This window comes from Colossoma macropomum, unplaced genomic scaffold (genome assembly GCF_904425465.1).
Source record: "Colossoma macropomum unplaced genomic scaffold, Colossoma_macropomum, whole genome shotgun sequence".
Taxonomy (NCBI): domain Eukaryota; kingdom Metazoa; phylum Chordata; class Actinopteri; order Characiformes; family Serrasalmidae; genus Colossoma; species Colossoma macropomum.
In genome coordinates, this window is record NW_023494808.1 from 11,938,643 (window position 1) to 11,963,092 (window position 24,450).

The 24,450-nt window shown below is 39.3% G+C and overlaps 1 protein-coding gene across 1 annotated transcript in view; it reads left to right on the forward strand.

Moving 5' to 3' along the window:
• The window catches only part of mast1a (microtubule associated serine/threonine kinase 1a), an 89,353-nt gene that overhangs the window by 6,608 nt on the left and 58,295 nt on the right, over positions 1-24,450 (forward strand). Inside the window, 1 exon segment of the mRNA XM_036557737.1 lies at positions 24,345-24,433. Within this exon segment, the coding sequence (XP_036413630.1) occupies positions 24,345-24,433 (89 nt within the window).

Below are 24,450 nucleotides of genomic sequence, written 5' to 3' on the forward strand. Positions count from 1 at the left end.
GTAACACCAGCAGAATATTTCTTGGCGTTGTTTTGGTAAAACAAGCAGGGATGTCTCTGAAAAAAAAAACAGCATCTAAAAGGCAACAGATATTGCTCCAAAGCATATATCTTTCAGTGTTGATGGTAGTTTCACAGATGTGCAAGTCACCCACTAATACCCCTCCTCATACCATGACAGGCTCTGGCTTTGGCACTTTACACTGGTAACATTTGGGATGGTGCTTTTCTTCTTTGGCCTGGAGAACACAATGTCCGTTATTTCCATAAACAATCTGAAAAGTTGGCTCATCAGACCACAGCACACGTTTCGACTGGGTATCAGTCCATGTCAGATGAGCTTCAGCAGATGAAATTGGCAGTGTTTCTGGATGTTGATATATGGCTTCCACTGTGCATAGTACAGTCTTAGCTTGCATTCATGGATGCAGCGATGAACGGTGTTTATTGACAAAGGGGTCATCTAAAGGGGTTGATAGTCACAAGAAATTTATTTGTGGTTTTTGGCCTTGCTTTTTATATCTAGACATTTCTTAAAATTTCTTGAATCTTTTAATAATATTATGCTTGTTGAGCGTGAAATAGCTGAAATCTTTGTGAATGCTCATTGAAGAACATTATTTTTTAAACAGTTGGAATATTAGTTGATGCATTTTTTGGCAAAATGATGAGCCTTGATCCATCCTTGCTGTAAGGCCTAATAAGCCCGTGGGATCACATTGTGGTGTCACTGTTCTTTCATGGATACAGTGGACTTGAAAATGTGGCCTGTGTAAAAGTTATGGCAAATTTTATATTTTCTGTTTTAGTTTTTTCCCTAGTATGTTCAACTGAAATAATGCACAGAAATTGTGAACTAAAGTTTGCAGAAAAAATGCCACATTTAGGTGTTTTTCCTGTAGAGGATGTGTTAACTTACTTTCTCTTAGAAAATCAACAAAACATGTATTTTTAATCCGGGTGTTCAAACGTTTTACACAAGACTGTACTTGAATTTCCACTTTAAACTGATGCATCAATGCATTTTTGCATATTTAGGGAAGAATAATGGTAATAACCAGCAATCACAGTATCACATTACATTCTGCCACAATGACAGTCTGTCAGCATCGAATATAAAATATACAGCGTATAACCCTCCGTCCCTTGACCACTACATTTGTGCTCTTTTGCAGATCGTTGTAAAGACCTCCATTATATCAGATGCATTGAACGTTGAGTAATACAGGAAATGAATTGGTGCTTGAAAGCGTGAGCTGTGGTGAATGAACGCTAATGCTAACGAGAGGATTTCTGCTGTGTAATCGCGTTACTTACATCCTCCCTTAAGCCTCTTTGTAGTCTGCAGCAATCTGGCACCGGGCTTAGTGCTGACTCTCACCTGCTATTCCACATCTGACTGCAGCAGTGCTGTTTACTGCTGATCCTGAAGCAGCTGGAGGCAGTAAGAGTGTGAATGGGTCAGTCTATGAAGCTGAGCTCAGAGCAGTGGGTTAGCGCTGGCTGGGTTAAAGTCACCATGTTTATGTCATCCATGTGTGTGTATATCAGTAGAAGCTGTGTAAGACTGAACTTCATTCCTGCTACATAACATTGACATAATCATGTCACAAATATGTTATGGCAGATGTTATATGCTGTCATGACCGATTATGTTCAGTTGTTATAAGTGTCACGTTACCTTTACTAGTAATTGCCATAACAGTGTGATGTTTGATGTTGAACAGTTTGTCAGTTTTTGCTGTGACACTCTAGTTAGACATTGTGACTCTGCATTATAGCATCTGCCATGAGAATTAATGATGATGGTAACTGCTATATTATTAAACATAATCTGGTACGACAACTCATGACAGAGTGTGACGTCTGCTGTGTCATGTTTATGGGATTAGTGATGTCATGGTTCAAGTAAAGTGATATCAGAAACTAATGGATGGATGGATTCATGGATGGATGGATAAATTTAATGGATGGATAGATTTTTGAGTGATGGATGAACAGATGTATGGATGAATTGAATGAATGGATGAAAAGATGGATGAAGGAATGCATAAGTTGGTGGACAGATGAATATATAAATGAATGGATTTATGGATGAATGAATGCATGGATGAATAGATTACTGAATGATGGATGGGTGGATGAATTGATGAATAAATGGATGAAAAGATGGATGAACGAATGCATAAGTTGATGGATAGATGAATATATATATGGATGAATGAATGCATTGATGCATGGATTCAGGGATGAATAGATCACTGAATGATGGATGGGTGGATGAGTTGATGAATAGATGAGTTGATGAAAAGTTGGATGAATTAGTGAATAAATAGATGGATAGATGAATAAAAAGGATGAATTTACTGACGAATGAATGAATGAATGAATTAATGAATTGATGTAAGGAAGAATGAATGATCGGACAAAATGATGTATGAATGAATGTTTGCATACATAGATGGATTAATGCATGAATGAATCGATGAATTAAGGCATGAATGAACAAATGAATCGATGAATTAAATAAAATAATGGACGGGAGGACAGACTGCTGAATGAAAGGATGAACAAATGCCTGAATGAAAGGATGAATGAATAAATGCATGCATGGATGGTTTGTTTCATGAATGAATGAATGGTCAGACAAATGGATGGACGAATGAATTTATGCATGGGTGGCTAAATGAATGAATGCATACATGTATTTTTTACTGCATTGTTGAGCAGATTTGATGTGAGCAGCGCAGGCTGAGTGCAGCACATTCATCATTTATACAGGTCACACATTGTTCTACCAGATTTCTGGACAGATGCAGCAGCTTCACATTCACTTTGAAGTAATCGGCTGCTGGCATTTGAGTTCAGCGTCTTCCCGAAGGAGAGTCTGGAGTATCACTGATCAGACACAGACTCTCAGTCGGCATATTTAAGGAAATTTGGTAAACATTTTGAAGAACAGGAGATGAAAGCTACCTAACTCTACTGCTGTAATGTAGCTCATGTGAACCAGCTCTCAGAAAGTCAATGCATTAGAGCTACATTAACACCAGACCCCACTAACCAGGCAGATGAATCCACTCCACTGTGGAGCTTGCTGGTTAGACTCTGCAGAAACTGTCAGTTTCTGCACATTTTCCCATGAACTTTATAATAAGTCATGAAGCTAAACAAGCAAACAGCGTCAGCTACTAAATAAAGTGGCCAATCAAATGACTCGCATCAACGTTCTCTCAACATCAGCGCAGTAAACAGCTCGAGAGCTGTGTTAGCTCAGAGGTTTAATCTGGTTAGATATGCTAGGTTTGTGTATAACTGTAACAAACATTATTAAATGTGTAAATATGTCATAAAAATACAAGAATAATTCATTTGTATTGTATTAATTCATCATAACACCGGGATTGGAAACAGTCCACTGAATAGAGACTAAATCCATTGTGGGGTTTTTTTTACTAATCTTACAGGTTTCTTAAAAGCAGTTGGTAGACTATGAGCTGAAATTCTTTATTTTAATTATTTAATTCTGTTAAACAACTTCTGTTTCTCCACGTCTTTTCTTTCCTCCTCTGTGCTCGTCAGGCTTATTTATTAATTGAGCCCTTTCTATGAAAAGCAGTATATCACTGTTGTCGGAAGAAAACCTTGTTTTCTTAAATGGTAACTTTACAGGAGAACAAAAAAACCTACTTTACTTTGAATGTAAGTCAATGGAACCGGACATTTTCCCAAGTCATTTTGGACTGATTTTGTTGGTCCATTCATCATGAAATGTACACACATTGTAAAGAGCAACAGGCGTTTTCAAATTATGTCACAAACTGAAAAACGACAAAAATGGAGATACAAGGTTTTGTTCCGACAGCAGCGATATGTGAAATTTTTTGTTAAAATCATATAAGCATGGTATGGCATTGTTTACTGCCCTGTTCTTAAAATAATGGAGTCACTAAAATGTAAATAAATCACAGTTTGGCTTTTTAATGTAAAAGGTTGTACATAATAAAACAGAACTGATAAACCAAAAAAAGGGTGGAATGATTAATATATGGTTTTTCACTGGAGGGGCTCCACTGTCTATAGTGTTCCCTGTGGATTCCAGTATTATCTGGAGCATCCTGAAGCTTATCTGACACATTTAGTCACTATATTTTTGGAATGTGCACTGTCTCTCGTGTTAATGTCTGACTGCTGCTGTGTGAACAGATAAAACTTTGACCAGTGATTTTTCTGTAAAATTGATTACAAGGCTGACTGTATTGAAGGCCACATGCATACAGGCCATCTTCAACACTTCTTCATGCTAATATTTCAATGGCTTATTCTCAGAGGGTGAGCTTGCATATATATATATGAAGAATAAAGCCATTTATTAGAAAACTATATAGGCTGCCAGGGACTGTCATTATCTGTCACTGCTGTTGCCATTGCGGTTGACAAGGAGACTAGTTTGAGAAAAGTGGGTCACAGATACGTTTAGAAGATGTTAAATGTATACAAATAGACATTATCACACTTCATATCAACCCCTCTGTAGTCTGCCTTTTGCAATTCGTGGAAGTCAGAAAGATAATAAATATAGCTTTGCTCTAAACTGTGTTTTTGCTGTACTCTCCTGTGTTCCACATCTCCTGTGTTTAGCCTCTGGTTTGTCCCACCTCAACAAGTAATCGGCCTGTGATTGGCAAGTGATTGGCCTGCTTCCTCTCGACATATCATAGCTGAGTTGTGATTGGATTTGTCCTGGCAGTTGTCCTGGCATCTTGCCTGTACACACTGTGAGTTAAACTTGACAATATTTATTGCAAACTCTTTTCTTGTGTTAACAAAAATATTTCAGATATAAACACAAAAAGAACATAGCTCCTCACAAGAGATCGATGAAATGAACATTTTCAAGGCTTGGCTCACAGCCTAAGAGGCGAATTAGGCCTTTATTTCAGGCTATGAATGCCAAACAAACAAACAAACAAACAAACAAACAAAAATGCCCCTACAATACTGCTAATGTCAGTACCACTTTTCAATAAGACTAGCCTTATGAATGGTTTAAAATCAGTTTATTAAGTGTTATTAATTAGGTCATAAATACCTTAAAAGTCATTAATAAACATTCATAACACATTAATAAAAAAGGGCAAAAGTGACTTCTTATTTCTGATCAGTATGCGTATCTGATGAAGCTGTTGTGGACTGATGGAGAAGACTAAGATCAGTAATCAGCAATATTTGAGGTTTAACAGGAGAGATGAATGTGGGCTCACTATTTGACAAGCAACAGGTCACTGTTGCCCTTTTTATTTACATGTTATAACCGCTTATTAATGACTTATAAGGCGTTAATGACCTAATGAACGTCCATTAAAAAACACATTTTAAACCATTCGTAAACCCTTTATAAGGGTGGTCTTATTTTAGGTGGTACCGTAAGTTCTGATGGGATTTATAGTAGCATGTTAGCACTAAGATAACTCTGGTGCACATGAACATTTTTCAGCCATTCTAAATTAAACATGGACATTTGAAGCCACAGCTGCTTCCCTTTTCTAACAACTAGCTTAAATCAAGTTGAACTGTGACTTGTATTCACAGTTAGTGACGTATCTAGAGCCTTGAAAGCTTAGAGTGACTTTTTTATTCATAAAATTGGTCCCACTCATTTAAATCAAAACACAATTGATTGATTGCAATTACCCAAAGTCCAGATCAATGAGAAAGTACATACAGGCATGTATTTTCAGCTTCCTAGAAGTCAGAAGGCCTTCACTGAAGACCTAAATGGCCCTAAGGTACACACAGGTAAAATCGATAGACCAAAAGGATATGAATACAATGAAAGTAAAGCTATAGATTAAAACAAAGAAAGCAAGATTTAGAAATATATAAATTAAGATTTCATAAAAGTTAATAATAACACACATAAACAGGGTAAAATCAGTTTTCTGCCACCAGATAGAACCCAACGCCAGAAGATGTCTCCTCATGGTGCCCATATTAATAAACACACAGCAGTTGTTTGACTGCAGATGCCACATACTATTTTAATAAACAAATGACTGATGAAAGGTGGCCCTGTAATTTAATTGCAAATCAAGGAATCAAATTACCAGAAGCTGTCGTTTGACATGGAGCTGTGCTTGAGTTACTTAAATTCATTTAAATTCATTGGCCTTCAGTTCAAGTGGAGCTTAAACTTGTCAGCAGGTCTCTTTTGTCCAGCAGTAAAAGCTGGCCTGCTATAATTCGCTGATTGATAGTTTATTTAACAGTTTGACTAGCATTGCAGTGCTGGTTGTCTACCGTGTGTTATTTGTATGAGAGCCCTTTTCTTCTCTGGTGTGCTTTGTTTGTGGTGGTCTAAGTGGGGCGTCACACGGTTGTGAGTCGTTTAGCTTAGGTGAATTTCTCACAGTTATTACATTACTCTGCTTTCAGTATGTATGGCTGCTGTTAAAGTTGGTGTTAGGCAAGTATAGCTTGACTGTTTTAATGTTCCTCCTTACCCCAAATGTAGTCGATCAGCCAAGATTTCACTGGATCTACGAGGCTGATGACAAGTAATGGAAGGTTATACCCCACCAATTAGCATCATGCAAACTGCAAACCTGAGACCCAATCCCATTTCTTGTTTTTACCCCCACCCCTTGTTTTCGAGTGTCACTTTGCCCCTTGGAACTGAGTTACAAGGGGTAGTGGTTGAAATCATCCCCTATGAGACCCTCAAATAAAACAGAATATTACTTCATTAAAAGGCCACTAGCGCTGCCCTGTAGGCGACCCTGCCTGCAGTGATAGCAGAGGAGGGTAAAGTTCAGTTCAGTTACATTTAGGGAATCATATGCCTTCAAAGGGGGCAATTATTTATTAACGCCCACCCTTAATTTAATCAGTAATATGAAGCTGAAGTCAGACATTTGCCAGTTTATTTTGAATTTTCCCGTTCCACCTTAAATGATGCAGCAGTTTTAATGCCTGAGGCAGCGGAATGTAACTGCTGGACTATTTAAGGTGGAATGGGAAATAAGCTAGCTAGCTACCAAGACATCAGCAAACTACTAGCGATTTTTCATGCTTGTTATGAAGAAAAGGACCATAATACATTGAAACGGCACTAAACTAAAATAATACGATGGTTATTGTAATTTTAATAGAGAAAATTCTCACATTTGTGGTCGCTCGCGCAGCCATCTTGCCGTTTTTCTTTTTTCTCATCACTCCGTTTGGAGTGAGCCTCTGAAAAACCTCCGTATGGAGGGCCATGTAGCCCTAACACTTCACCCTCCCCCTCTCTGTCAACTAATTGCGTGGCCAGGACATAGTAAGGAGTGGGAATGAGATGATTAAGTTGTGGCCATGACTTAGTAAGGTGTGGGAACGAGATCACGGCTTACTAAGTCATGGCCACGCATCAGGATCTCGTTTCCAAGCTTTACTAAGTTGTGGCCACGACTTAATCATCTCATTCCCACGCTTTACTATGTCCTGGCCACGCATTATTTTTATTTATACAGGATGTCACCAGCGGGGCTCCGTAGTAATGCTAACATGAGACTACTGTTATATGACTGGACATAGTTCGTTATGACCACTCATGACAGCATATGGCATCTGCCATGACATGTTTATGGCATGGTTATGTCAATGTTATGTAGCAAAAGTGGATACAGGCTGCTAAAAGGAGTAGTACTGTGTCTGAATTTTATGTCCATTTAAATAGATAACAGTGTAAATATTATTCAGACAGGATTAGTTTTACATGGGAAGGTGGGGTAAAGTCATGTAATCACAGCATAAGAAATCTTATAAATTATACCGTATATATTTATAGGGTATATATTATGAATATGGGTGTGGCAACAAATTGCCTTCATTCCAAAAGGTTCCATACACAATATATTCAGCTACTCAAGTGCAAACATGTTAAGACAGTCAGTTTAATAGTAATTTACTTTAATCTAAACCTTAAAGTGTCATCAGCATTGTCATTAACTTGGGAATTTACAGTAGATAGTCAACATTGCTGCATGACATCACACTTTTTCTGTCATTTTGAATATCTTAATGTTGGACACTTGGACACTACCTGAGTCCCTATGGGATTCAGGTAGTATGTTAGCACTAAGCTAAATGTGATTCACATGAATAATTTTTGGTTATTCTAGATTAAACACAGACATGTGAAGCTTGTAAAAGATATTCGTGGTGCTGCTGTTTTCCATGTCTAACATATGACCGAAATGCACTGGTTTGGCTACCAATCATACTCACAGTCAGTAATGTATCTAGTAGTTCCTGAAGGGCTGGACTTTTCTCTCAAAATGAATCAATTAATAATTGTAAATAAAAACAGGATCCCACTGTCAGTTACGAATTATGTTAGTGGTTATTCTGAGGCATTAGGCCTTCAGTGCAGCTCCTGAAGTCCTAACCAATAGGGGAGCTCGCGTGGCTGTATCTATATAGACACCATGGAGAAAAACTACTACAATACCTGCAGAGTTTAAATGCAATGACATGTATTTTTTGGAGAAATCATTTCTCTGAAGGCCTAGAAGGCCCTGGGGGGTTTCACCCTGATATTACCCTGCCACCCATGTAAAACTAATGCCATCCAAATAGTGCTATAGAGTGTCAACGATCACATCGCTGTGATGTCAAAGCGATTAGTTTGCACAATGCTAATGGGTTTTAAGCTTCTGTTATTTTTTAGCTACTTTAGGCTTTTAGCTCTGGTGCATAAATAAAGAAGCAAACTTCGGACATCAAACATGTCTTGGCTGATCGACTGCATTTGGAGTAAAGGGGGGGAAACTATGTAAATTTTTCACCAAACAACTCCTTTGAGGTTTGTTGCTTCAGAGCTTTCACTACTGCTGCAGGAGTTCATCTGAGTTTGAGGCGAGACTCAGGCAGTGAAGCTCTTCAGGTGCATCTATGGATGTCACCGTTCTTGCATGGGGGCTTTTATGTCGTTTGTGCTCAGAGCCTTACTCACCGTCTGGTGCTTGACGTAACAGCGCTCTGTTGCAGAAAGTGACATCAGCCGTCAACTAGACACGATTCCAACCTTCAGAGGCTGAACAGTGACAGCTGAAGGACAGGGCCATATCTGGGTCACTTTCTGTTGAAGGCTGCATCGTGTATGTTGTGTGCAAACATCACTGTGGGAGCACTGACATCACTTCAGTCTTATTTTGCTGGTCAGCAGTTGTTGAATGAGAACTAAGCAGTGTGTGTATTCAGCCAGGGCAGTCATAATGCTTTTGCTTTTCTATTGATGCATGTTTTTCTTTATGGACTTAACAGTGACGGTGTTGAAGATTAGTTGAAGTCCAGTTAGTTGAATTTGATTTCTGAATTGGACACAATATATATTTGTGCATTTTTAAGAGGATTTTACCTAAGTTGATAATTGATCTACACTGATGTGGTGGTGGTGTGTTAGTGTGTGTTGCACTGGTCTGAGTGGATCAGACACAGCAGTGCTGCTGGAGTGTTTAAACATCTCAGTGTCACTGCTGGACTGAGAGTAGTCCACCAACCAAAATATCCAGCTAACAGCGTCCTGTGACCACTGATGAAGGACTAGAGGATGACCAACACAAACTGTGCAGCAGCAGATGAGCTATCGTCTCTGACTTTACATCTACAAGGTGGACTGACAAGGTAGGAGTGTCTAATAGAGTGGACAGTGAGTGGACACAGTGTTTAAAACTCCAGCAGCACTGCTGTGTCTGATCCACTCGTACCAGCACAACAGACACTACCACACCACCACCATGTCAGTGTTACTGCAGTGCTGAGAATGATCCACCACCCAAATAGTACCTGCTCTGTGAGGGTCCATGGGGGTCCTGACCACTGAAGGACAGGGTAAAAGGGGGCTAACTAAGTATGCAGAGAAACAGATGGACTACAGTCTGTAACTGTAGAACTACAAAGTGCACCTATATAGTAAGTGGAGCTGATAAAATGGACAATGAGCGCCGAAACAAGGACATAATGTTATGCCTGATTGGTGGTGTGTATATATATATATATATACTGATCAAGCATAACATTATGTCCTTGTTTCTACGTTCATATAAAACAGCATAGATCAAAGCCACATTTACATCATTTTTACATTTACAGTCCTTATTTTCATACCAAACACAGCAGCTGTCCTGTTAGCCTCGTGGCTAAAGAGGCTAATAGGGTTAGTGGGTTCAGACATGGCTAAGAGGACTGAGGCAGTGATGCATTTCTAATACAAACTCCCCAGTGACATGACCACTAGCTCTTAGTGCTGTCGTCATACGGAGACAGAGAGAGAGAGAGAGAGAGAGAGAGAGAGAGAGAGAGAGAGAGAGAGAGAGAGAGGGCAGAGAGAGAGAGAGAGAGAGAGAGAAAGATAGGTCAGAGAGAGAGAGAGAGAGAGAGAAAGATAGGGCACAGAGAGAGAGAAGGAGAGAGAGAGACATAGAGAGAAGGATAGGGCAGAGAGGGAGAGAGAGAGAGAGAGAGAGAGAGAGAGAGTTATTTTGGAGTACTGAGAGGTTGTGTCTGTTTTTTAAACAGATGAGTGAGCTAAGTGTGTGTGTTTGTGTGAGGGGGGTTTTAGATGACTCAGGATTTTGTGGTTTTTCCTCTAAAAATCTCTCTCTCTCTTTCTCGCTCCCCTCTTTCTCTCTCTCTTCTCTCTCTCTCTCTCTCGCTCTCTCTCTCTCTGTCTTTCTCATTTTCTATTTAATCTCTCTCCCTTTCTCTTCTCTATCTCTATTCATCTCTCTCTTCTCTTTTGCCTTATGTTCTCTCTTCTCTCTTTTTTCTCTTCTTTTACTTTGCTTTCACCTTTCCTCAGTGTAAATGTTCCCCCCTCCCTCTTTCTCTCTTCTTCTCTCTTTCCTCTTTCCTCTTCTCTCATTGTAAATCTCTGTGTCTCCTAAAATTGCTCTCCTACTGTTCACTCCCATTTTCTGTGATTGCGTTTTAACTCTCTCTCTCTCTCGCTCTCTCTCTCTCTCTCTCTCTCTCTCTCTCTCTCTCTTCTCTATTGATCCTGAGCTGAAAAAATAATAGGAAGACTTTCTTTTTTCTCACTTTCTCACTGTTTTATTCCTCACTCTCACCCGCTTCGTGTCTCCCACTCACTTTTTTCCTTTTCTCCACCTTTCCAATCTCACAGTCTTCACAGCTCTTTTTCTGTTCATTTCACTTGCCTTCCCACTCGTTGTTTCCCATCTTTCACTTTTTTCACCCCATCATTTCTGCACTCCCTCCTTTTCTCCTTCATCATCCTCCCCTCACAAAAGCTGCTGTCCTCCCGACACTATTGCTTAGCAACAAGGGACTATGTGACCTCCCACAGAGGACCACACCCATCAGCTCCCACAGCCACCAGTTAACCAGTGTTTAATATGCTTTTTAAAATAGTCCATAATAAATCAGTTACAGTCATTACATGAGTCACTACAATTATCCCCACAGCAGCTCCTGGTTCTGAAGCAGCTCTCCAGCCATCTCTCCCTAAAGCTCTTCTCTTATTCTATTGCTAAACATGCATATCAGCTTATAGTCATTGTAATGGCATGTTAATGTTATCTGAAGTCTTTTCTCACCCTGTAAATGAACAAATGAATAAACTCTAAAAGTGCATAAGTGAGCCCTCACTTCAAATCCTCACTCTCATAAATATGGACTTACAATTGCTGTAAATGTTTAGTATTTATTTTACAGTAAAAAAACGTTTTTTATTATTTTACAGGATCATAATGTAAAAAATTGGGCATTTGGAGTGGTGCATTGCTTTACAGTAACATACCAGACAATGCAATTTACAGTAGTTTACTGGCAGCAGAAATGCCACTGTAGTACTGTAAATAGTTGTAAATTTAGCTGTCAAATATTTACCATGGATATACAGCACTTTACTGGCAACTCTGCGGTACATTTTACAGTAAGGTTTTTACAGAGTATTAGCTTCATAGTAGTTGCTGAACAATTCTTAGTGGTTGCTGTATCAGTGAGTGTGTTTAAATGCATTCAATAATCTGATCATCTATCATAATCAGATTTCTGCAGTTATCCGATTATTCAAATGGTCAGGTAAACAGCATACTCCGATCTAGAAATCCGGTTAAGAAATCCGATAAAGAGTAATCAGATGAATGTGAACTCTTACTCTGATTTCTTTCAGATTTCTCAGTCTGTGCATGTGCATGATCGGACACAAAATCTGATTTTCTACAGTTATCGGATTATTAGGTGCATGTAAACACACTCATTCATAGTAGTTACTGAATAATTGACAGTAGTTACTGACTGACGTCAATGTTAATGAATAATTTATAGTAATTTGTAGTAGTTACTTAATAATTCACAATATTCACTGAATAATCAATAGTTATGAAATATTTTATAGTAGTAATTGAATAATTCATTGTGGTTATTGAATAATTCAACATAGCTACTGAATAATTTGTAGCAGTCACAGAATAATTCTTAGTTACTGAATAATTCATAGTGGTTATGGAATCATTTATATTAGTTACTAAATAAATTATAGAGGTACTGAATAGTCAGTAGTCCTCACTGAGCAATTCATAGTAGTTACTGGTCATAATGGTTACTGCATAGGATGTAGTAGTTACTGGATTATTGACAGTAGTTGCTGAATAATTTAAAGACATTATTGAGTCATTTATAGTAGTTACTGAATAATTTATCATAATTACAGAATAATTTGGAGTCGTCACTGAATAAAAAGCCTGAAATTTAGGTGTTAAAACATCATAACGCCTCAGTGGTTGGGCCCTCATTTATTCATTTCCTTTGGCACGATGTTGTTTTTTCACCACAGTGTTTCTTCTGTAACAGTGTGAACATTGAGAAGAGTTTAGCAGTGAGGCCTTCCTCCTGTTTGTATTAATAAAACAGGCAACTCTCTGCTGTAAAACTGAATGAAAGCAGTCTTTACTCACATTAACCTCACTATGCTTTGCTGGCTGCACAGCTCCTTTTTGACATTTTTTGCCTACTGTATGAACATGCAGAGCACTAATTAAGATTTTCCCTGCGCCTCTGCTGAGTTTTTCATTTTTGAATAATGCGGACTAAACCTTTTGTGTGTGAATGTTTGTGCTGCCACATTTTTTATGAATGAAAGAATGTATGAGGTGATATTCTGGACACAGGTTAAGCTTCTAGACTAGTTCACTCATTCAATTCAGTAGATCATTGTGCATTAAAGGAAAAGTTGAGCGAAAAATCTGATTTACCCATTTTTTCTTTTACCTCAGGTGTAGTTGATTGGACAAGACTAAAATCCTAGAGTTCAAAATTTGCTTCTTTGGTTTATAACTAGTGCTATGAGGCTAACAAACACTAAAACTCTATAAGCACACATACACTATCTAAGCCACTTATGCTATTGGGTCAAGCTGAAGCCTATCCCAGTGGTCACTGGGTGGAAAGCAGGAAACACCACCAGTCCATCACAAATAGTCACACCTAGGGGCAATTCAGCCTGACTTCATGTCTTTGGACTGTGGAACGAAACCCCCACAGATACAGGGAGAACATGCAGACTCCACACAGAAAGGACCTTGGTCACCCGGCCGGGGAATTGAACCCAGTCCTTTCTTGCTGCAAGGCAATGGCACTCTCCACTGCACCGCCATGCCACCAATGGACAGCTAAAAAGCATGAATGGTTTCTGTAAAAATACTGTGGTGTCCACTACAGGCCACACTGCCGTGGGGAGCTTGGAGGGCGTGGCCATCCAAAGCATGCAAAGAGTAAAGCCACGCTCCTGGTCTAAAAACGGACTGTTGTAGTAGTTATTGTAGTTGCTACTAGTGAAGTAGTTGCTGTTTGCTATATTGTGAAGGCTAATTATAAATAGGACGGTGTGAGTTTGTCCACCCTCTACATGTGGCGGGTCCTCCCGCGATATCCCCTCCCCTGTTTCATGCTGGGGTAACGCTGCAGTGGGCACTTTTCCCTCCTGCTGTTCAGAATAAAAGAGCATTTGGCTGTAAAGTAAAGTTCACCGCTTTTATGATGGTCATTGTCACAAAGGCTGATTCTAGATCAGCACTCCTACTCCTGAGGTGGTTTGTGAATAGACACGCTGTTGTCTAAAGTGGCTGCTCGAAGTCTAGTTAATCAGGTTTTTGTTTCCAGAGCGCCCTGTGCTCTGATCTGTTATCCAAAACTCTGGTCCTGATTTAACTTCAGTTACACGCACAGCAGTGAGTTGCTCTTTGAGTGCTGGCAAACAAAGAAAATCAGAGGGGCGGTATTTTTTGATGGAAAGCACCTCATGGACATGTTTAGCGGGTTTAGCAGGCTACTTAGCAGTCACATAGTTTTGTGCTTTGCTTCGATGACACTGTGTGACCTTGTTCTTTCTTTTTTATAGCTTAATCTTTAGTCGTTGCGAGTTTTTTTTCACAACAAGTAGATTTTTATGGATATAACACTCTGAAACCTTCACATCAAGTCCAGTGCATTTTTCATTGATATTCAGCACTGAGAACTTTTGCATATGACTGTAACTGCAAAATACCTGTAGTTTTAAGTAATGAAAAAATGCATATTTTACTCATTATAAAAACAATGATTTTGTTAAATCCAACCACAAGTATCAGTTGCATGCTGATTGTCTATCCACACATATTTTTACAAGCAATTACATTTAGTTGCTGTGGAGCTAGTAAGATATCACTGCTGTTGGAACAAAACTTCTTATCTCCAAAATGGTGACTTTATAGAAGAAAGAAAAAACATACTTATAATGTACGTCAATGTAACCAGACCCTTTGCCAAGTAATTTTGGGTATTTATTTTGGTCCATTCATCATGAAACTTACACACAATGTAAAGGGCAACAGGCATTTTCAAAATTTGTCAAAACCTGAAAAACAACAAAAATGGAGGTACGAGGATATGCTGACGCTTACCACTTTGTTTCCCTCTGGTTTGTTTTTGTTGTAGCCCACTTTTTGAAAATCACCTGCCTCACATTGTCATGCAAAAAACAACATTACGTGATTGGTTATTGTGCATGATAGCCAAACAGCCCTTTCCTTTTAAAGTAGACATGGTTGCATTCAACTGTAAAACACACCAGACCGCGAGACTAGTCTGTAACTTGCAATTCAGGTAAACAGTGAGAAAGCCAACTGACGTGTTCACAGTATTTAACTTGTTAGTTCACAACTAGATTTACAGAATAGAAAGAAATGCTTTTAAATAATGAAAAGAAGCCATATTTATTGACAATTTCATCACAATTTATGTTTTTTCCAAACTGATTATCGTCCCAGCCCGTAGACTCGTGTGCATGTATGTGTGGACAAACTGTCAAGTCCGACCTTGATGAACTGTCCGTTGCGGACGGAGCTCAGATCCAGGAGTGAGATCAAATAGATACACACACACACATACACACACTCACTCAAGCATGACGGCAAACTGTGGAAATGAGATTCACACTGTTGATGTGCTGTTCTGCTTTGTGAGTTTTTTTTCACAGCCTCTCTGGATTGTCTCTCAGTGTGCAAATCAGGCCAGCACACTGCAGAGTTAGCATTAGCACACTGCTAGCCTCAACTCTGGCTGGACTCAGTTCTGCAAAGGCATCTGGATCAGTTATAGAATTGAGTGGACTGGAGTGTGGTGGTGATGACTAGCACACAACCATGCTCAAAAGTGATTGATCTGTAGACTGTATTTTTGATAAGAGGGTCCAGATCATAGATAAACAATGAAAGCAGGGAGCATCAGGACTGGATAAATGGCCCATATCATGTAAGACCAAATTTGACTCATGTTTTTCAAGTGGTGAACCACAACTATTAGAGCTAGACTTGAATTTTGGGCCATAAATAGCAAATCTCTTTCGGAACAACAGGAAAAACACACCTTTAAGATAATGCTAATTTCTGCTAGCCCTCTGGTAGGGGACTTCTGGTAGCAAGTTAGCGCTATGCTAACTGTGGTGCACATGAATATTTTCTGGCCATTCTAGATTAAACACAGGCAATTGAAGCTTATAAAAGACATCAGCATATTTATTTGTATCTATCAGTTTTACGGTGATTCCTTCAGTAAAGAGTCTCAGCATAGAGCTGCTGCTGTTTTCCATTTCTAACATGTGACTGAAACCTGGTCAGACAACCCCTTGTACTCACAGTCAGTCAGCGTCTAGATCAGGGGTCGCCAAATGTTAGAAACAGCCATTTCTTCCTTACAACAAAAATCAAACCACCACATTTTATGTCTAACATACTACAACTGACAAGAAACTACCATAAAATCAGTTTCTCATAAAATGTCTCTCCACGTTCAACTTTTTATGATGTGGACGTCAGTTTCTCATTCGCCAGCTTCTTGTTCAAATTTTCTCGTTCCACCTTAAATAGTGCCTGAGGCACCAGAATGTAACTGCTGCACCATTTAAGGTGGAACGGGACAATTCGAACAAGAAGCTGACGAACGAGAAACTGACTTCAGCTTCGCAACTTTTAGTGCTTGACGGTTTTTGTTGCAGATTGAACATATTCCAGCTTGAGTGCTTATGAATGCAAATAAGTCTATTAGTCTCTGAATTATGGATGTTCGTCTTAAATCTTTTTCTTTGCCATTTCCGTTAGCTACTAGCTAGGTCAGATTGTTGTCTGTGCTGCTATAGTGACCAACAGTCTGTGCACCAACCTTCAAGGTTGAAGGCTGGTTAATTAGCAGTTCTACATTAACTCCAGGGGTTAAGACCATCTACTGTTAAAACTGTGTTGGAATGACAAGCAGAGCTTTATTTTACTGCAAAGGAGGATTATTTTATTTTTACCTACAAATCTAATTCTACTGTGGAGCTGCAACAGGACAGTATAAAAGTGGCATTGCTGCTTTAGCACTGTGTTAACTGCAGGCCTAAATCACCACATGCTTGCCTCAAACTGAGTCAAGTTGTTGGGTAACCTCAAATAGACTTACGTATGGACAAAAAATGGTTAAAACTGTAGTAGCAGCCGTCTTGAAGGCTGAGTTTTGTCTGTGTTTATAGATAACTTTATGTCATACATTTTCAGAAACAACATAATCAGGTCCATTTGAGATTACAAGTCAACGTGGTTTGAGACAAGCATGTGGTGATTTGGGAGCACAGTTAGCATGATGCTAAAGCAGTGCAAGCTTCCATTAATTGTTTGCTACATTAGCCTGGGAAAACTGTGTAAACACAGCTATTGCTGTATTAAGAGTTGGTGCAGTGTTTTAGAGATGGTAGGGTGTGTATTGGATTAAAGCACATCAGTAGCACGAAACAGCTGAAGTAAGTGGGTCCTTTTAGCCTGGGATGAGTGACTCTGTGTGATTATCTCATATACAGGGGGAACAGCAAAGATAAGGGGAGGGAATGAGGAGCTTTTAGAACATGGTAATATGTTAATATGTTAAGTCATACTGAACTGACAGAAATGGGAAAAGGAGATAAATAGTAAATCGATGTGATATTTTCTGTATTTAGCCTCTCTCTCTCTCTGTCTCTCTCTCTCTCTCTCTCTCTGTCTCTCTCTCTGTATCTCTCTCTCTGTCTCTCTCTCTGTATCTCTCTCTCTCTCTCTCGCTCTCTCACAGTGGGGGGTTGTAGAAGGAGCATTAGTGAATAATGTTATTCAGGCACTCCCTGCTGTCTGTCGGCCAATCCTAATGCATTCCCTCTAAATATTTCACTATTCTCTCTCTGTGTGTTTAGAGACAGAGAGTGGGTAAATCTTGCTGTGGTGTGTGTGTGCCCGTTCCTGGGCATGAGCATTACATATGATGAAAGGAGTATAGAAGAAAGGAAAGGGGAAGGAGAAGGAGCTGCTGTGTGAGGAAAGACGATTTTCCAGCGTGGAAGATTGTAGAGATGAGCATTTTATACAAAACTGAAATGGTTGTAGTATAACTATGGAAATGGGTGCAGTATATCTATTGAAATAGGTATAGGGTAAGTATGGAAATGGGTGTAGGACAACTATGTAAATGGGTGTAGCATCACTATGGAAATGATTTTAGCATAACTGTGGAAATTGGTATAGCATTGGGTGTAGTGTAACTATGGAAATGGGTGTACAATTACTATGGAAATGGGTGTAGTGTAACTATGGAAATGGGTGTAGTGTAACTATGGAAATGGGTGTACAATAACTATGGAAATGGGTGTAGTGTAACTATGGAAATGGGTGTAGTGTAACTATGGAAATGGGTGTAGTATAACTATGGAAATGGGTGTAGTGTAACTATGGAAATGGGTGTAGTGTAACTATGGAAATGGGTGTAGTGTAACTATGGAAATGGGTGTGATATAACTACGAAAATGGGTGTAGTGTAACTATGGAAATGGGTTTAGTGTAACTATGGAAATGGGTGTAGAATAACTATGGAAATGGGTGTAGTGTAACTATGGAAATGGGTGTAGTATAACTATGGAGATGGGTGTAGCGTAACTATGGAAATGGGTTTAGTGTAACTATGGAAATGGGTGTTGTGTAACTATGGAAATGGGTGTAGAATAACTATGGGAACGATTTTAGTATAACTGTGGAAATTGGTATAACATAAGTACAGAAATGGGTGTAGCATAACTATGGAAATGGGTGTAGCGTAACTATGGAAATGGGTGTAGAATAACTATGGAAATGGGTGTAGTGTAACTACGGAAATGGGTGTAGTGTAACTATGGAAATGGGTGTAGTATAGCTATGGAAATGGGTGTAGTGTAACTATGGAGATGGGTGTAGCGTAACTATGGAAATGGGTGTAGCGTAACTATGGAAATGGGTGTAGTGTAACTATGGAAATGCATGTAGTGTAACTATGGAAATGGGTGTAGTGTAACTATGGAAATGGGTTTAGTGTAACTATGGAAATGGATGTAGTGTAACTATGAAAATGGGTGTAGTGTAACTATGGAAATGGGTGTAGTATAGCTATGGAAATGGGTGTAGCGTAACTATGGAAATGGGTGTAGTGTAACTATGGAAATGGGTGTAGCGTAACTATGGAAATGGGTGTAGCGTAACTATGGAAATTGGTGTAGTGTAACTATGGAAATGGGTTTAGTGTAACTATGGAAATGGATGTAGCGTAACTATGGAAATGGGTTTAGTGTAACTATGGAAATGGGTGTAGTGTAACTATGGAAATGGATGTAGCGTAACTATGGAAATGGGTTTAGTGTAACTATGGAAATGGGTGTAGTGTAACTATGGAGATGGGTGTAGCGTAACTATGGAAATGGGTGTAGTGTAACTATGGAAATGGGTTTAGTGTAACTATGGAAATGGGTGTAGTGTAACTATGGAAATGGGTGTAGTGTAACTATGGAAATGGGTTTAGTGTAACTATGGAAATGGGTGTAGTGTAACTATGGAAATGGGTGTAGTGTAACTATGGAGATGGGTGTAGCGTAACTATGGAAATGGGTGTAGTGTAACTATGGAAATGGGTTTAGTGTAACTATGGAAATGGGTGTAGTGTAACTATGGAAATGGGTGTAGTGTAACTATGGAAATGGATGTAGCGTAACTATGGAAATGGGTTTAGTGTAACTATGGAAATGGGTGTAGTGTAACTATGGAAATGGGTGTAGTGTAACTATGGAGATGGGTGTAGCGTAACTATGGAAATGGGTGTAGTGTAACTATGGAAATGGGTTTAGTGTAACTATGGAAATGGGTGTAGTGTAACTATGGAAATGGGTGTAGTGTAACTATGGAAATGGGTTTAGTGTAACTATGGAAATGGGTGTAGTGTAACTATGGAAATGGGTGTAGTGTAACTATGGAGATGGGTGTAGCGTAACTATGGAAATGGGTGTAGTGTAACTATGGAAATGGGTTTAGTGTAACTATGGAAATGGGTGTAGTGTAACTATGGAAATGGGTTTAGTGTAACTATGGAAATGGGTGTAGTGTAACTATGGAAATGGTATACACATGGAAATGGATGTAATATAACTGAACAGATTGTCACAGCTGGTCAGTAAATGTAGGCATTTTCCTTCATGAGCTCTAGTTAACTACGTCTGTGTTTCAGCCACAGAAGACTCTTTCTCTGAGGGTCTTGATGTTACTGGCACACAGAGCTTTTTTGTATGATGTTATGAAACTTAATGTCCTGTATTTTTTAGACTTTTGCACTAATCTTTTTTAGTTTGTTATCAATGCATTTTCAAATCTAGATTTTTTTCTGGTCATGTCTTTCATCTCTTTTTTCTCTTATCTCTCTCCCTCTCCTCTCTGTCTGTGTCTCTCTTTCAGTTTTACAGTTTCCCTGTGTTGCATTTTTCATGAGTTGTGTGTGTGTGTGCGTTTACTGTTAGAGGTCAAACATAAACAGACCGCTGTGTGCTAACAAAATTGTTATATGGAACTGTAACGAGAGGTCATGCAGACCGAGCGCTCCCTGAGGCAGATACATGAAACAGGTGTGTGTGTGTGTGTGTTATTATAATTCATTCAAAACCGCACTATCATCACCTGTTTAAACACAACACACCCACACAGCAGGCCTGCACTACACATAAAAATATAATGTAGAGACAAACAGAGAGAGAGAGAGACAGATAGAGACAGACAAAGAGAGATAGCGACGGAGCAAGACAGAGAGAGAGGAAGATGTGTGTTCAGAACCCCTGTGGGGTTGACCTGGACGATGCCTGATCAGTCAGTGACCCAATCAATACACTTGGAGACAGAAGATGAGTCACACACACACACACACATACACACACACACACACACACACACACACACACACACACACACACACAGTTTGTTAATGTCTCTGTTGTGTATTTCCACACTGAAAGGGAGGAGACCAGAGAACACACTTAAATATGGCATTTAATGTTACAGCAGTTCTCACATTAAAATGATAATCAAGTCATCATTCAGAATGTAAACAGTACCTAAAGCAGTTAATCCAGAGTTTTTTCCATGTCAGCTTGCTGAATCCCTTCAATAGAGTAACGTCTACACAGGCAGGCGTCAACTTTTTCTGCAGTTTCACTGTGTGTACACTAGGGGCTGCACGACTTCAGATTTTTGTAAAGTTCACAGTTATGTGATGAAAGTAGAGTCGACGTTTGACTCATCGCTGATGACGTCATGAATAAAACCTCAAGAGAAGGAAATGCTTTGCAACAAGAGACTTTTAAAATCCGTGACAAAGCCAAACTCCATAGGTCAGTGGAGCATGACAAGACCTTTCCAACTAGCATTGCTAGCGCTCAGGGAACCGGAGATATGGACCCTGGAATCTCACAAAACTGTATCTGACTTCGGCACACCCCAGGCGGCCTGCGGTGAAGGTCCAGAGAGCAAGAGAAATTTAGAGTACGGGAACTTGGTGAAAATAAGAGTAAGAGACTTCAAACTTTACAGGACTGTGAGGTATTACACCCCCTCTCTAACCACACAGGACTCTTTATTGTAGTCTTAGGGAAACTGGAGACAACGGCGTTCAGTATCTGATCTTTGAAGCATTGGCGGAGAAATGATAGAATGAAGCCAAACTCCACAGGTCAGTGAGAGTGGCATGCTCTTTCCAACAAGCCTTGAGGGAACCAGAAATATAAACTCTGAAATCACCAGGTTCCTCACCTGTTGTCTTCTCTGAGGCGTCCATGTTGTAAAGTGCGCTAGTTGACTAGTCCGTGCAACCCCTGGTGTACACGGTTCGTGCGAACTTATGCACATGTGAGTTTAAGCTTAATCATCAACTTTTGACTGTGTCAACTAGTTTCTTTATACCAAGTAAAAAAAAAACATGACATTTCTTACTGCTATTATTTTGTACAACAACCAAAAGCTGTCAGCAGAGACGTTATAAATGAAGAGACTGGTCACTGGTTAAAATATGAATGAGACCGTTCATAATGCTCAACATGGCGTCTGTTTGCAGAGAAAGTCCAGCCCCCCGTTGTGGAGATTTGCACAAGTGCAGTAGCCAGAACAACCCGAAAAAATGTGTTTTTGTATGTGATTGAGCCGAATGCTATGAACGATTTATGAGGTTTTTGTTAGATTTTACGGGTGATTTCAAGTCTGTTTTTAAACGGTATTTGACCTTCAGTTTTGAGTATTTAGGTCTCCCTCCATTCAAGGGGAGAGGACTTTGGTCTTGTATGGCTGGAAATAACTGCCCAGTGGCGTTGCAAAGATGGCTGCAAAGTGAACAGAGTTTCTTATTAGGACTTACTGTTGCCAGTAAGTGATGCTAATAGCTTGCTAATAGAGTCTCTTTAATAGAGTTATTACTCCTTAATTTAGTTAAATTTCAGTTAAAAATGAAATTCCATATCTCGTCACTGTGGGAACAAAACCTTGTACCTCCATTGGTTATTGTTTGTTGTTGTTGTTGTTATTTACATAATGTGAAAATGCCAGCTGCCACTTTCATCATTCCATTTCTGTTGCTCCCATTTTGGACCATTTCTGTTCATCCATTCATCATGAAATGTTCATAAGTTTTTAAACAGTGTGAAACATAAAAACATGTGAAACATAAACATAAAAAAAAAATTTATATTTTTCTTTTGCCAGAAATGTTTTCCTAAGAAAAGCTGCATTTTGTACAAGAACTAATTTTTCCTCATGAGGACCTGCAAAAAATACCCCACAGCATCACAGTGTTCATTTTTTTCATCATTCTGGGGATTCCCCACAAAGAGCTCAACACACACACACACACACACACACACACACACACACACACACACATATGCAGTGAAGTGCTGTCTGATAGATCTTAAACCAGTGAATTATGTAAATGAACTTTCAAATAATTGCATCATCATCTCCTCAGTTTGATTAGACTGACTGGCACTCACTCTGGCTGTGTCTGAGGCAGCGTCTGATTGGCTGATGAAGTACTAATTAGCCAACTGCAGCGTTTCTATTTCCTGCACTGGTATGAATGTGTGTCGTTGCTGTGGCAGCACCTCTGATGTGTACTTCCTGTTTTGAGATAGAGCTCTGGAGTTTACTGGAGTTACTATGGAAACCCATCCCACCACATAGAGGAGAAAAACATTACCTAGATTTTTTCCTCCTTCTCTGTTTCTAACAGCAGTATGTCAAAATTTAGACATAATATCTCTAAATAATGACTTATTTATTCAAAATATCGACTTACTATGCCAGAATAGTGACTTATCTCTTAATAATGAGTTATTATCCTAAAGTAATTTCGTACTTTATAACTTATTTTGACATAGTATCATAAACTCTCGAGAGAAGTCATTATTTCAGGATACTAAGGTTAAAGGTTTGAGAAAATTCATCATTACTTTGAGAAACGAAATCACTATTTTGAGAAAATTCATCACTATTTTGAAATATTAAGGCAGTATTTTGAGAAAAGTCAGCATTATTTTGAGATATTAAGTCAGGAGAAAAACAAGAAACTGTCAGACACTAAAAAAGTTGGGAAGCTGAAGTCAACTTCTTTTTTGAATTGTCCCAGTTCCATTCTGGCACCTCAGGCACCTTTTAAGGTGGAACGGAAAAATTCGAACAAGAAGCTGGTGAATGAGAAGCGACTTCAGCCTCGTAAAAAGTCGAACATTGAGAGACATTTTACAAGAAACTATTCTACTTTTGAGGCAAAGTTTCCTGCCAGAGATGCGAGAAAAGCAGCTATAGCTGAGCTCAAGTTTAAAGCACAGCAAAGTCGGTCTGCATTTCTGTTAATATTACACTTGTTAGCCTGTACTAGTACATCAGCACACACTGAGACACATTTACAGACAAGATGGTAAAATGGACATAAAATGTTGTGGCTCTTAAGGTGGTTAGATTTTTGTTGAAGGGACAAAATGGCTGTTCTTAACATTTGGGTTGCCGACCCCTGGCCTAGAACAGTGACCACCCCTGTTTGTACCAAGTCTGTGAAGCATTTACAGTTGATCTTGTTTGCTGAATTGTATTCTGTTAGCTTCTTAGCTAATTGCAGTTTGTTTAGTTGTTCCACTGTCATGTCTACAGTCTTTACTTTGCAGCAGACTGATACAGTTACTGTTTATAAAAAAGTGCTGTTATCACAAAATAACAGCACAGGTTGAACACTTCCCATCCAGCATTGCTGCGTTTGTGTCATCGAACTGAAAACGTTCGTCATTGGTTGGTGGGGCCTTTTTGGTGCTCTGTGTGCTGACAGACTAATGCAGAGAAGAGTGCTCTCTCATGCTTTTCTCTTTGTGTTATTGATTATCATTATCTGTACCAATAACAGGAAGAGATATATAATAACAGCTCCTCCACCTCCCTCACATACATACACTTACTCCTGGTTTGTTTCTGTGTGTTACAGCTGTCGCACCAGTAACAGGAAGAGCCTGATACTGACCAGTACATCGCCCACTCTGCCGCGGCCACACTCGCCTCTACCTGGACACATAGGTAAACTCAGTTATGAT